The 13,846-nt window shown below is 29.5% G+C and overlaps 1 protein-coding gene across 4 annotated transcripts in view; it reads right to left on the minus strand.

Moving 5' to 3' along the window:
* Positions 1–2,220: 2,220 nt before the first annotated feature.
* Positions 2,221–13,846, minus strand: part of LOC658472 (parathyroid hormone/parathyroid hormone-related peptide receptor) — a 38,498-nt gene continuing 26,872 nt past the window's right edge. For 3 of the 4 annotated variants that reach the window (XM_015978696.2, XM_015978697.2, XM_964860.4), the window contains exons 2-11: positions 9,603–9,785; positions 9,441–9,547; positions 9,241–9,390; positions 9,095–9,189; positions 6,183–6,348; positions 5,838–6,134; positions 5,554–5,784; positions 2,867–3,009; positions 2,599–2,815; positions 2,221–2,545 (exon numbers count right to left, since the gene is read on the minus strand). In XM_015978696.2, the coding sequence (XP_015834182.1) occupies positions 2,441–2,545; positions 2,599–2,815; positions 2,867–3,009; positions 5,554–5,784; positions 5,838–6,134; positions 6,183–6,348; positions 9,095–9,189; positions 9,241–9,390; positions 9,441–9,547; positions 9,603–9,741 (1,650 nt within the window). In that variant the 5' untranslated portion in view covers positions 9,742–9,785 and the 3' untranslated portion in view covers positions 2,221–2,440. Of the gene's footprint in view, positions 2,546–2,598; positions 2,816–2,866; positions 3,010–5,553; positions 5,785–5,837; positions 6,135–6,182; positions 6,349–9,094; positions 9,190–9,240; positions 9,391–9,440; positions 9,548–9,602; positions 9,786–13,846 lie in introns of those variants that run through there. The other variant, XM_015978698.2, reaches the window with a different exon arrangement.

Raw genomic sequence — 13,846 nt, forward strand, 5'->3', positions numbered from 1 at the left:
TCGTAAAAAGTGAGCTTAATTCGCATTTGGATGAGTGTATGGTTGACATTTTCGATGACGAGGAAAGTAAAGATAAGGAAGTTTGTGATAAGAATAATTCGCAGTTTAATTGTCCATTTTGTTTGAAACTGGTGGAAGAGAGCGAAATGAAGGAACATATTGATGGGTGTTTGATGGCTGATAATCTCGCCGAGGCTTTTGCAGATGATGATTTTTGATTGTTAATTATTTTTGTTTTTTTTTATGCCAAATATACATACTTTTTCTAACTTTGGTATTGATTTATTTATATTCCCTGACACGAAATATGCACATCCGAGGATTTTTTCGCACACACCTGTTGCCACTTGTTGCACTTAGAATAATTTAACTGAACTTCAGAATTGTAGAATTGGGTGGAGAAATGCTTTATTTTTACCTTTCTTAATAAAAAGTTAAGAAACTGCTCATTCAGATATATTTTTTTATTTTTTAGCCGTTTTAATTGTGTTATTTAAACAATAAAAAATGATTATTTGGAGAATTTCGTCTAAAATAAGCCGAAAAGCCATAACAACATTTACGAGAGCTTATAAATAAAATAGAGTCCAAATTAACTTGTATTTAATTATTATTGTTATTATTAACTTTATTTTATTTAACCTTTTTATTTATTAAAGTTCAAGAGGTGACATGTTTTACAACAACAATTAGTTTTGCCCTTTCAGGCGATTTACGTCGTTTTACAGAAATTGTTAGTGAAATTTCTGCAAAAAATTAACTGAAACATTTTCAAATTACATAAAAGTTGTGTCATTTTTCTATTTTTCGAGCAAAAAATCACGATTTTACTAATTATTTTATCTTGTATTTACACAATTTTATTCAAGAATGTAATTATACGACGAAATATCGTCAAAAATTATCCAAAAATTACCGAATTGGATAAAAAAGTGTTACTTTCGTTTTTTTTAGAAGAACGTTTTTGAGCAAAAACTTAGTTTTGCAGAAGTTTGAAAAATCACAAAAATTACACAGAAGACGTACCACTTTGTGTAAAGCTTTTCGTCCAAAAACGCAATTATTTTGCAAATTTTTAATAAAACTTTACCGAAAAATCGCCAAATTAGATCGAAATTGTTTTTACTTTGGTATATTTTTTAGTCTGTCCATTATTACTATACAAAATTTTTCTAAAAACTACCAAAATAAATCGTTGAATTTGGTTCATAATGGTGTTAATTTTTGTCTTTTTTAAGCTCATAATAAACACGTCAAAGAGCGGAATGAAAAATATACAGTCAGTCCATTATTATAGTACAATTTTTTTACAAAAAATACCAAAAAAAATCGTTGAATTTGGTTCAAAATGGTGTTTTTTGCCTTTTTCAAGGTCATAATAAACACGTCAAAAAGCGGAATGAAATATCATTAAACTGGATAAAAAAATTATTTATTACTTTTAATTTTTTCAGGTGTTTAATAAAAATTACACCGAAAAATTTAAGAATTGTGTCGAAAATGTTGTTATTTTGAAAAGTAAATGTTTTTTGACCGTTGTTTTACCTGAAACCTGATTATTTTGAGGAGTTTCTTTTAAAATAAATCGAATTTTGTTCAGAAACGTAATTTGTTCACACGAGTTTTCAAAAATATTCTGAAAAAATACTAAATTACATTGAAAAATAGACAGAAATGTTATTGTTTAATGAAATTTTACCAAAATAAGTTAACCGAAAAAGCCCAAATTAGGTAAAAAATGAAGCAAGTTTTGCATTTTTCAAGCGTTTAAGACCAACATTATTGAGTTAAAAACGAAATTGTTGCGAAATTTTACTAAACCCAGTTGAAAACTCAATAAATTGAATTAAAAATGAATTAATTTTACTGATTTTTTATTCAAAAATGACATTATTTAGCAAAATTTTATCAAAAATATCGCCAAAAATCACCAAATTGGACAAAAATGTGATATTTTTGCTTTTTTTTTCAACAGTTACCTAGATTTTTTTACTCAGACAATTTTTTATTTTACAAGATGGTGTAATCTTTGCTTTGTCGTACGCTTAGACACGCATTTAAAATAAAAATTTAAAATAAAATAAAATAAAAAGTTTTTTGCAAGATTTTATTAAACCGGAGAGAAATCAGTAAATTAAATCAAAATTGACATTTTTTTAAGCCAGAAAGGTAATTCATTTGAAAGAGATTGTGTTAGATTTCTCCATTAAAAAATAAAAGTAAGATGAAACATTTTATTTAAAAATTGTAATCATACATGTGACAAAAGTGTACCTTGAACATCACATTTAACATTTTAGCAGTCTTACTTACATCCACGTTTAAAAAAATACACACTTTTCTCCGTTCCGGAACGTCAAACCGACTAGAACCACCTCATATTACATCAAACAAATTGATTGACATCGACAGATATCACAAAAAAAGAAACAACTCCAAGTTAGAAGTCACTGTGCACTACCATTTTGAGACTTTCTTCGTTGATTTCCGATTCGGAGCGACATTTCCCTGAGTTGTTTTCGATGCAAAGTGTCGTCTCTGCTGTCTAAAATCACAAAAAAAAAATAAAAAAAATTATCGGAGAATTTATACACTCACAGGAATGGTTGCAGACGAGTTGAAAGCTTGGGAATGTCGCTGCGACCTGGAATTCCTCCTCGAAGTGTTGTTACAAAAGTGGTCTTTTGGCTTATCTGTAGTCTTGATTTTTGGAAGAGAATCCAGCCGGCATTTGCTGTTGCGGTGCAAAACGCCGTTGGTGTAGAGAGAGCTACAAGACATAGTCGTGCAAACTGAGGACCTGCCCACAACTGATCTAAAAAAATTTGTTTCTATTTGAAAATTTCAAAAAATCGGGCACTAAAACCTTAGGAACTTCTTTCGGCAAGGAAACAAGCACTTGGAGTATTTGTTAGTGGCGAGGTAAGTCAAGAAGTAGTAGAGGTGTGGCTGGATTTCTGATTTCACTTCGCCGTTGAGGAAACAGTAAAGGATGGCCACAAAGAAGCCCTAAAACGGTAATTGGTGTGATTTTTTGCCAAATCAAAATTTTATTTTTTACTCAACAAAATATGTAATTAATTTTTGGTGAAAGTTTGTTGTTTTTTTAATGACGTCCTTGGAGGACATTTTCTCCGCAGGCTTAGTAATTCTGATTCATTTACTGTCATTTGTCAATATTGATATTTGTTTCGCTTATTGTTGTAATTATCTTACTGTTTCTTTGTTAAATAAATTAATTCAACCATAAGACCTTTGATTAACGAAACTTTTTCCCAAATCCACTGTGATAATAAGATAGGCGCAGAAAGGCACTTACTTATGTGCAGATTTTACCCAGGACCTGGTGAAGCTTCGTCGTAAGGTTTTTTTTCCAACTTTTTGCAAAAAAGTTGGTGGCGCTCATAAATAGAATCGGTAAAATAAAATCAGGAGTAAAAACTGTTACAGCTTTAGTCAAAATTCTTAATCTTCTAAAATTGCACCTAACTTCGTATCTATAAAACAAGAAGAAAACCAAATAGGCTGAAGAACTCTAGTTCTAGTCTGTGGCTTCTGTCTTTGTTTCTTTTTAATTCAATCAAATTCACAATTTAATATTTCTGTTGTTCTCTATTTTTGTAAAATAACAGCAAAAATTGTTTGCCTATGTTTTGAATTTTCAGAAAAAAGAAATGTAAACGTTTGTCTTCGATTTAAAAATTCGTAGTTTTATTATAAATTACGTTATTTTTTTTTCTTTTGTGATTTGCATGAGTAGGCGGAAAAAGTACATGGGTCAATAAATAAATTCCAAAATATCGATTTATGTAATACTAAGTAGGTAGAGAATGCGATTTTTTATAAGACTGTTCTACAAAAAACGTCTAGTAGTAAAACTTAAAAATATAATTTTTGAATTTTGCTCTAGCTTTGCTAAAATTTGGTTGTTGCTGAAGCTTTCCATTATGAATAGTCGGACAGAAAAACATTTTAACTCGTTTATTTCCGATTAAAGACGCCTTTGCTTAAAAAAAGCAATTTTTTGCTTAAAATGTGTCTCAAAAAATCCATATTTAGGGCACTTTTTGAACTTAAAAACCCTTTTAATTTAAGTTGTTTTGAAACGAGGTGAAAAATTATCGAATTGACGTAAATTATTAAAAAAAGATATTCTGAATTCTGCATTTATTTACGTGATTTTCAAGATTTCAAGCATTTGTTTGTATTTTTATTTTCTTTAATTAACTGAATTTGCAATTCCGATTTTTTTAAATTTTTCATACCAATGTTCTCCAAAGCTTTGGACTACAACTCTTTTTTTTCTGAAAATGCACTTTCTTGATGAAATGTCGCTAAAATGTAACACTCAAAATTCATATTTTAGTTATGGGCAATTTAAAAAAAAACCCTTGAACACATGTTTTATTAAATGTTATATTTTGACTCCATAATTACGTATATGACGTAAGTTTTATTTTTTTTAATGATAACCGACATGTTTGTTTTTCTTATTTTTCTTGTAATAAAAAAATGAAAAAAAAGTTTTAAATACTTGTTCTAAAATATAAAATTATGGACAAATACATACAAAAAGATTTTTTTCTAGTCTTCTGTCTTATTTTATGAAGGGCAATTGTTTTTTATATATTTTTTAAGTAATAACCATTAAAACATTTTAACGACATTTTTAAATTTTTTAAATCACTACTAACATTTTTGTATACTGTTTTTGACAGTTCATATTCTTATTTTTTTTGTAATAATAGAAATTAAAAAGATAAAATAAAATATACTTAAATAAATTAAAATAAAAAAATTCTTGACAATTATACACACAAAAAGATTTTTTTTCTAGCCTTGTTCGTAACATAATCTCAAAAAAACATCCTATACAAAATAAAGCAAGAACAGATAAAGATAAAGCTAATAGGATAAGTGATTGTAACATTTAAAATAAAAAAAATCTATTTGTTTGAAGATTATTTGAAAAATAAAATATATTTTTATGAATTTTGTGCGTCATTTTAAAAGCAATTTACTTTATGAAATTTCGTTAAAATGCATTAAAAAGAACAAAACCTAACCAGATTTTTTGTAAAATTTACTTTTCTTTAGAATATTTTTCTGCAATATAAAAATATTTTAATTAAGTCTTAGTAATTTAAATTAAGGTTTGATTTTCTTCGAGTTTTTTATGGAAAACAGTTCGAACGCCACATTGTGCGGGTTATACAGGGTGATTCAAAAGTACCGTACAATCTCTTGTGCTGATCAAAGACATCAGACTGAATTAAAAATTCCTATGACAAAAATTTGTTTGAGCCTTTTTTTACAGAATATAGCTCTTTAAAGTTTTAAATTTAAATAAATTTTTTGATGTTTTAAATTATATTTTTTGACTTTAGTTAGCGGAAGCGTATTAATGAACATACAGTACAAGAATCCATATGTTTGTCTTACTGGAAAGCAGAAAGTAGTTCGTATTTTTCTTCGATGATTCTCAATTTAAAAAGATTCGACAAAATACGACTAAATTTCATTAAAAAAAAGTGGAAAAAATAAGCCACTTACCTGGAAACTGCCAAACAACAAGTCGCAGAAAAGCCAAACCACTTCCACGATTTTGTTGGTTTTAATCAAATAGTACAGTGCTAGGAATAGTGCGTAGTGGACGCCAAATAAAGGTACTAGGACTAGTGTTGACTTGACCCACTTTTGGTACCTCCTGGAGTCTTCATTAATTGGTGATCGCAATTTGCTGTAAAGTACCATGGAGATCCGCATAAACAGTAACAAATTGATCTAAAAAAAAATTAAAAATGAGTTAAAAAATTTGAAAATAAAGGAATTTGTACCAAAATTGACACCATGGTGGGTATTCCAATGATCAAAAACACGTCGTAATTTTCATGCGTGGTCCAACAGAGATTATCTTCAACTAGAAGTCTTGCAGCGACCCAGAACCCCACGATAATCAAAGGCAGCCCCCAGCCCATCACAACATACCACTTAATGCTGTTACTCGAGTCTGCAAAAAGCGCCCTGAAGATCAGATTATGCAAATACAGCCCTTCCATCAAAATCCACGAGTAATTAGCTGTGATGAAGTACTGCCACAGACTCGTCAGGAGTTTGCAAGCCCAGTTATTGGTCTAGAAAGTTGAAAGTTATTTTTGCGGCCTGAAATAGCAAACAGCTACCTCGGAATTGATGTCGAAGTAGAGAGAGCCGTTCCGGTAATTGAGATCTGAAGGTAAACCAAGCCCTTCGACGAAAGTGCTTTTGATTACGATGAACGTAAGGGCTCGGAGAATGAAGGAGGCGAAGAGGTGCATGTGGAGAATGTTTCTGGCACAATGGAGTTTCCTTAAAAGATAGTGTAAAAATGGGGGTTTTTGTGCATCGGATCTGAATAATAACGCTATAAATAGCCCTTTTGAAGGGGGAATGCGAGCAAGGTGGCGCGACACAATTGCGAGAATAAGTTCGCAAAATATGACGCGTCGTAAAGTTGCCGGGGAGACATTATCTAGTCCAAATCGTAAACAAAAATGTAGATAAAGTTTGGGTGTTATATTTTCGCAAATAATACTAGACGAGATATTTTCTGCAATTATTGTGGAATTATGGTGTTATTACGACATTTAAAGTATGTAGTTTGAAATTGAAATTACAGATTTTATGTAAGTAGGTAAAGGAATAATTAATTAATCCATATTCAAAAGAGAGAAATGAAAAAATTGTTACAACTGTCACCATAATTTATTTGAGTTTTATTAAACGTTTCCGATGTTTTATTTAATGCAATTTTTTTGTTTTTTGCTAATTTTCCATCATTTTCTTTGAAGCAGTATAATGGAGTGTAATTTTTTGTTGGTGAGGTGTAAATTTAATAATAATTTTTTGTGTAAGGGAATTAAGTTATTTTGTCTTCTTTTCAGCTCTACTATCAGCTGGTAAAACATTTTCACAACTATCAAGTCGGGAGTCATTTTTTTACAAAAATAAAAAATATTTAAAAACTGTTCAAAAGAATTTTTTTATTTTGCTCGCATTTAGGCATTTTTTTATTGTTTAGGTGAAAACCACTAATTTTACACTTTACACAATTTCAATCATGTTCTCGCAAGAATATTTTCTTCTTGTGATTAGAATGAAAATAAGGAAAGCAAAGTTTACCTTTGTGAAAGTGAATTTGGCTTATTTATGTGTTTTTGCTTTTTTTGAAAAGTGAAAAAAAATACAGACGATTGAAGACGACGCTAAAATATGATTTCCTGACACTGAAAGTTACTTGTTTTCAAATTTTGAGTAATCTTCAGAAAAAAAAAACACTTCTGCCTTAATTAAATTATGAGTTTGTGGTGCATATGAAATCTTTAATAATTATTGTTAGTTTCTTAAAAAAATGGCAGTTTAAGAAAAATTAATATTGTGGAAAAACTATGTTTTTTTATTAGGAAAACCGGTAAAAGTATCCGATTTATAAAGAAAATAACAGAACAAATTAAAAAATTTCTGTCGCTAAAAGAAAAACATGACATTAAGCAACAGTTACTGTTTTGATCAAAGTACACTGTGACTTTCAGTCTAAGTTGACAACTTAAAAAAAATGAGAATTTTATAATAATATCAAAGTGACGTAACACTCAAGATATTTCGCCGGGGTTTTGTTTATAACATTTACTTATTCTACAATGAAGTTCCTCTGACATTAAAAAATTCTAAAATCAGCAATTTTAAAGATAAATACAAAATGTTTCTCACAAAATAATTTTTCTATTTTTTTATGTATATTTTCCACTATAAGTTTGTTAAATAGAAGTAGATATTTTTTTATTTCATATTTTTTTATTTTTTTTCAATCACATTGTTTAATTTTATTTTTTGTTATTTCTCAGCTTTGCTGCCTTTTGGTCCAATTTGTGGTAGGAACAACTTGTAGAAAATTTTAATTTTGTTATCGTATTTTTTTCTTGTTTTAACTAATTATATTGTAGCTGTTTTATAGCCACAAATAAATTATTATTATTATTACTATTATTATTATTATTATTATTATTATTATTATAAAATATAATACGATGCTTGATATACCAATATCTTTATTTTTTAACTTTAGTTAAGATATAATTAATAATTAAGTCCTAGATTTTTTGTGGTAAGTAATTGTTTATTCTTTATTCTCTGCTGCTAAGTTCTCTATATTTTTCTTTATGCATCTGAATTTTTACATAATTTTTCAATAATTAATGAATGTTAAGCCGTTAAACAAAAATAGTCTTTCTAAAAAAACAATGCTTAAAATATTGCTATTCTAAAAAAAAATTTCATCAGCCCCAGAAAATTATTAATTAAATAAAAATGAGTGAAAATTAAAGTAAACATAATGTTGAGGATAGTAATAGTTTTATTCAGAAATTTTTCACTTGAAACATCATTTAAGTATTCTCTATTTTACAATTACACTAGAACTTTTTTATTATTTTTTATTGATTATTGATTAATATTTATTTTAAAACCTAAAAAATTCGGATTTTTTTTACCAAACAAAATAACTTGGCTTCTTGGATTAATAAATACTACGACGAGAACGGTAGCTTGGAATTTTTTTTAGTGTAAAATGTAAAGGATGTTTTAACAAATTTTCTTTCAAATGCAATATTCAATTGTACTGTTTTTTTTCTCGTTTTTTCTAATTATTTAATTTAATTATTAGTGGATATTATATATTTTACTTCTTATGACAAAGCTTCAACTTGGTTCAATTTTTTTGCTTGAAATATGTCACATTTTTGTTTGTAAGGACATTGTTTGTTTTATGTCTTACTGTAATAAACTCACTTTGTATACATTCAAAGTGAGTCTGTTAAAAATGTGTGAAAATTCACTTAATGGACACCTCTCTCTACAACGGACAATAAAGATTCCCCATCGGTGTCCGTTATTGAGAACTTTAGTATGTCGATTAATTAATATTTTGATATTTTTAGTTTTATCGACATTTCCAATTTATTATAAGAAATAATTGTACGACAATTCTAAAAAAAATCACATGCGTGTTGCGTTATTAGTTTTTTAAAAATAGTAAATTATTTTCTAAATTACTTACTTGATAAACAACATGATAGCAAAGGCGATGATAAGAGTGGCAAACGAGACAATATATCCCGTTTCTGATATGACTTGGACGACTGGGGCGTAATTCTAAAAAACAAAAAATGCAAAATCACAAATTTAAAACGCTTGCTGTTTTACCTGTAGAACCCCTGATATGTTGGTCTTGTTCAAATCGAGGTAAATCGTGGTGATTTTATCCTTGTAGCAACTGCTATAATTGCTCCAGGTCCTGTTATCCCTAATATACCAACTGCCATTTTCCATACACTGACGCGTCGCATTACTCGACTAAATAAATCCAATATTTTATGGGTAAATAACAATAAACAATGATTTACCGCAAGAAAACCAGCGACATAGACCGGACACGACTGATTTATGACAGTACCAGAGGGAGTATCGGGCCAACAAAGGATCGTGTCCCAAAAGGCTGGGCATTTCAGAGCTGCAACAAAACCAAATTTCGAAAAAAAAATTGGACGGGAAAAAGAAAAACTCACTTTTGTTGGTCTCGTTGTAAACTGGTTCCGCAAATTCTTGCAAGACTCCTGGACCGAACATCGAAATGCATTTTTCTTTGGCCGCCTTTCGCGCCGTCTCCTGATTATCCAGGATTTTCTTGACGTAGATGTTGGTCATCGTGGTTGATTTTTACTCTTGGAACTCCATGATTTTCGACGCGACTGGAAATAAAGCGGAGTTGTGTAATGCGTGTTTATTATCGTTTTGAAGCGTCTGAGAGGAATTATTGTGGGAATACTCGAAACTGTTTGGTTTTATTCCGTCTAAAAACCTAATATAAATTCATGTGTTTTACACACTTCTTGTTTATTATTCAAACACAAATCGGTGGCCGGGCGTGACGTCTTGACAGAGACACTTATTTCGGACGTATTTACATTAAAATGTGGTTTTCTTGGGTTTGATGCGGTGTGAATTTCCAGGGTTTGGTTTGATTTATTGCCGATGCTTTTGATCGAGTTTTGTTTAAATGAAAATTTTTCCGCAAAGAAATCAATAGAGGAACAAGTCGGATTAAATAAACCCGCTACTCGGGTCATAAACAAGTCACTCTTTGAGAAGGATCTGGTTTTGGTAAACCCCAAGGCAGCAGTTTCACGTTTTGAATAATTGTTGCGTTAGTTTTGATGTTGAAAAGTGCATCCATTACTCTGAGAACTTTCCAGGCTTGGAGCCTGTGTAAAGTCTGGACGTTTTGCCGCAGTGCCAGAATCGTTCATTACCATTTGGTTTATTCTGTCCTAGTTTTATTATCTTCTCTCTGTACCTATATACAGGGGGTTTCGTCTAAATTTCAAATTAGAAATATTGGTAGTGGTAGTTCTAATAATGATAGTTCTCTGAAAATTTGTATGCAACCATAATTTCTTAGGTCTTGCTCAATGAAAATATTTTCAAGATGGTGACACTTCCGGTTGTACCGGAAGTCGCTATGAACTTCCTTATTTTAAATGTAAAGCTATATTTTTAATGCGTTTTTGGATTACCAGGGTTATTTTAAGGTAGTTTTTATAAGATTTCCCTATACCTAAATTTAGTCGTTTACGAAATATTAAGGCTATTTATTTTTTTTTTTAATTTGCAGCTTCCAGTTCAAAAATTGATAACTCTGCAATTTTTGAAAATTTGGAAATATTTTTTGTTCAGTTGAAAGAGGAAGCCTAGATCTCTCTTTTGGTGTTTTCCAAATTCTAAAAAAAATAACAAACCTTAAATATTTGAAGTTAAGTTTTTTGAACTTTAAGCAACCATAACTCAATTTTTTTCAAATGAAGTGTCACAAGTTATATTTTATTCAGTCGTAGAGAATTTAATTCTGCGTTTTTAAGTTACAATAACATTTTGTTAGCATTGAGAAATTCATTAGCCATAGGTCTTTCATATAAGTTGCCATGGAAACAAGAGAAAAAAATGTGAGAAATTAAAGTTTTTTAAAACAAAATTAAACAAATTTATTTTGTTTTTACGGACGGATAACACAATTTTGAGCAGAGTTTGTCGTTTGTTTAATCAGAAATGTTTCTATGGCAAACTATGCAAAAATAGTTGTAGTTAGTAAAAAATTTTTTACAATGTCAAAAAAAATCAACATAACTTGAAAATTATCACAGTTAGGTATAGAGAATGCTGATACAGATCGATACAGAAAAAAATTCTCCTCTATCTAGTAAAATAAAAATCGAAACTTCCCATTTGAAAAAATTAAGTTATGGCGATTTGAAGTTGGCCAAACTTAACCTTAAAATTTTTGGGTTTATTAACTTTTTTTCCAATTTTGAACGCACTGGAGAACAGATATACGCTTTGTCTTTGAATTCTCCAAAGATGATTTTGAAATCTCTAAAACTAAGAGAGTTACCGATTTTTTAAGTGATTGGTGCAAATCCAAAAATTTTCAAAAAATCTTAAATACCTCGAAAACGGTTAAACTTAGGTATAGGGAAAGCTGGTAAAAACGGCCTTAAAATAACTCAACTCATCCAAAAACCCAGTGAAAAACATAGCTTTTCATTTAAAATAAGAAAGTTGATAGCGACTTCCGGTATAACCGGAAGTGCCACCATCTTGAAAATATTTTCATTAAGCAGAACTTAACGGATTATAGCTGAGTACCAACTTTCAAATTAATATCTTTATTAGAACTTTTAATACTTCTAATGTAGGGTTTATACGGAACACCCTGTATAAAACAGTACCGTGATTGAACCACTGAACCTAAGAACATGAAATTCGGAAGATACGTTTATTAGAGGGTGTAGATTTCCGATAAGAAGAAATTTTTCAAAAATCTTTTTTGAAAGGGGTGTTGAATTTTGAATAAAAAACCGTCATTGTAAAAAAAATATCAAAGTTATGTTTATGAAAATTAGTATTTAGGCCTTACGTAAAAAATTAAAAAACTCGTGTTTTAGTGTACAAGTGTCATTTTCATCCAAAAATCGCTAAAAAGCTTTAAATTTAGAAAAAAAAGATCAATTATAATAGTTAAAATAACAACTTGATGAAAAAAAAAACATTTATAATCAGCAAAATTAAAATTTCGCGGGTAACTATTAGTTAAAAGCATGTTTATTGAATGCCGTTTGCTGATCAATCATTGCGTTATTATCTGTCCCATTTGAATTATTTGTAATTACAGTAAAAGCTGCAATAAATCACGAATCTTTTTATTTTCCCAAGGTCCAAAATTAGAACTTTCCATTGTGTCTGGAATGTAAAAACTTTCGCAGTGTTTGATGAGTGATGGAGAAAGGTAGCTAGCTAAACTCAATTAAACTTGTAAGTCGTTATTAAGATGCAACTAGCCTCTTGTTTCTCTGAAAGTTTTTATGCCTACGGAAGTTCCTGCAGAGCATATTTTATTCGGAGGAAAAGGCGATAACTTCAAAACTGCACTAGAAAGATGCAAGGTTTTAAATAGAAATATTACCGTGTCGGTATTTTCTGGATTTTGCTAAAGACCGTAAAGAGATAGAGCTGTGGAACTATAATCGTTTAATGCTAGAACAAAGCTTGCAATCCTCTTATGATGAGATGGCTCAAGTCGGGAGGTGGAAAAGATTTATCACAATTAGTAATGATTAGTGCTCGACTTTTTTATTGCGATGAAAGCCGTTTGCTTTGTATTCAAAATAACCTAACTCCTCTTGCATTCAAGCGGGATTAAAGCGAATTTGTTAATCCTAATTTGACTTAAAATTTTGCAAAGGCAACGACGTGACCGGACTTGACGATTTTTAAAGATTGTAAATTGTAATCTTCAAAAAAGTAAAAAAATTATTTTATTTTAAACTCGTTCTAGCATAGTTTTATGGATTTTTTTACGTCTTTACATTCTTTTGGAGCTGTTAAAAGTCGAAAAAAGTCCATATGTGCGATTTTTTTGATATATGATTTTTTCAATTTTTGTTGCGATTTTGGTTGATTTTCGGTACCCGGATTATTTATCGAGCAATAACTCCAGAACTATTAGAGATAACCCTATGAGGTGTACTATCGTTAGAAAGCTCTTTTAATTATGTATCTTTTTCAAAAAAGATCATAGTTCTCCGACTAATATTTTTTGAGAAAACTGCAAATAAAAGCAAAAATAGGTAAAATTTTAAAAAATTCGTAACTACAAACCTATTGGGAATTTGGCAATTTTCTCGATGCCAATCGATTTCCCGGATCATTTTGCATAGGTAAGGATTAAAATAGTTCCACTTTTTCGAATAGCTTATTCGTAATTGAGAAAATAAAAAAAATAAAAAAAAGTTCCCCATTCCTAAAAACGGCTAATTTTAAAAGTGTTTCAAAATCAAATAAAACTGATCCTATCTTATAGATTTTGATGTGCTGTTTACGATGGAAAAAAGCGTTTTCGTAAGTTTTTCACAAAAATGAAAAAATTTAAAATATTTAACTTTAAATTTTATTCAACAAAAAAATTCGTAACTCAAAAACTGAAAGTCATTGAGCAAAACGGTTTATTTCAGTGAATTTAGCGGCTTATTTTTTGTATAATACCAACTTTTCACGAGATTTAAAATTTTGAATCTTTTTACTAAAATTACCTTCAAAAAGGTGTAAAAATTATTTTTTTTAAAACTCGTTCTATCATACTTTTTTGTACTTTTGTATGCCTTTACATCCCTCTAGAGTTATTAAAAGTCGAAAAAAATTCCAAATGTTCGATTTTTTGATGTATGATTTTTTAAGTTTTTGTCGCGATTTTGGTCGA

This window comes from Tribolium castaneum, chromosome 1 (genome assembly GCF_031307605.1).
Source record: "Tribolium castaneum strain GA2 chromosome 1, icTriCast1.1, whole genome shotgun sequence".
Classification (NCBI taxonomy): domain Eukaryota; kingdom Metazoa; phylum Arthropoda; class Insecta; order Coleoptera; family Tenebrionidae; genus Tribolium; species Tribolium castaneum.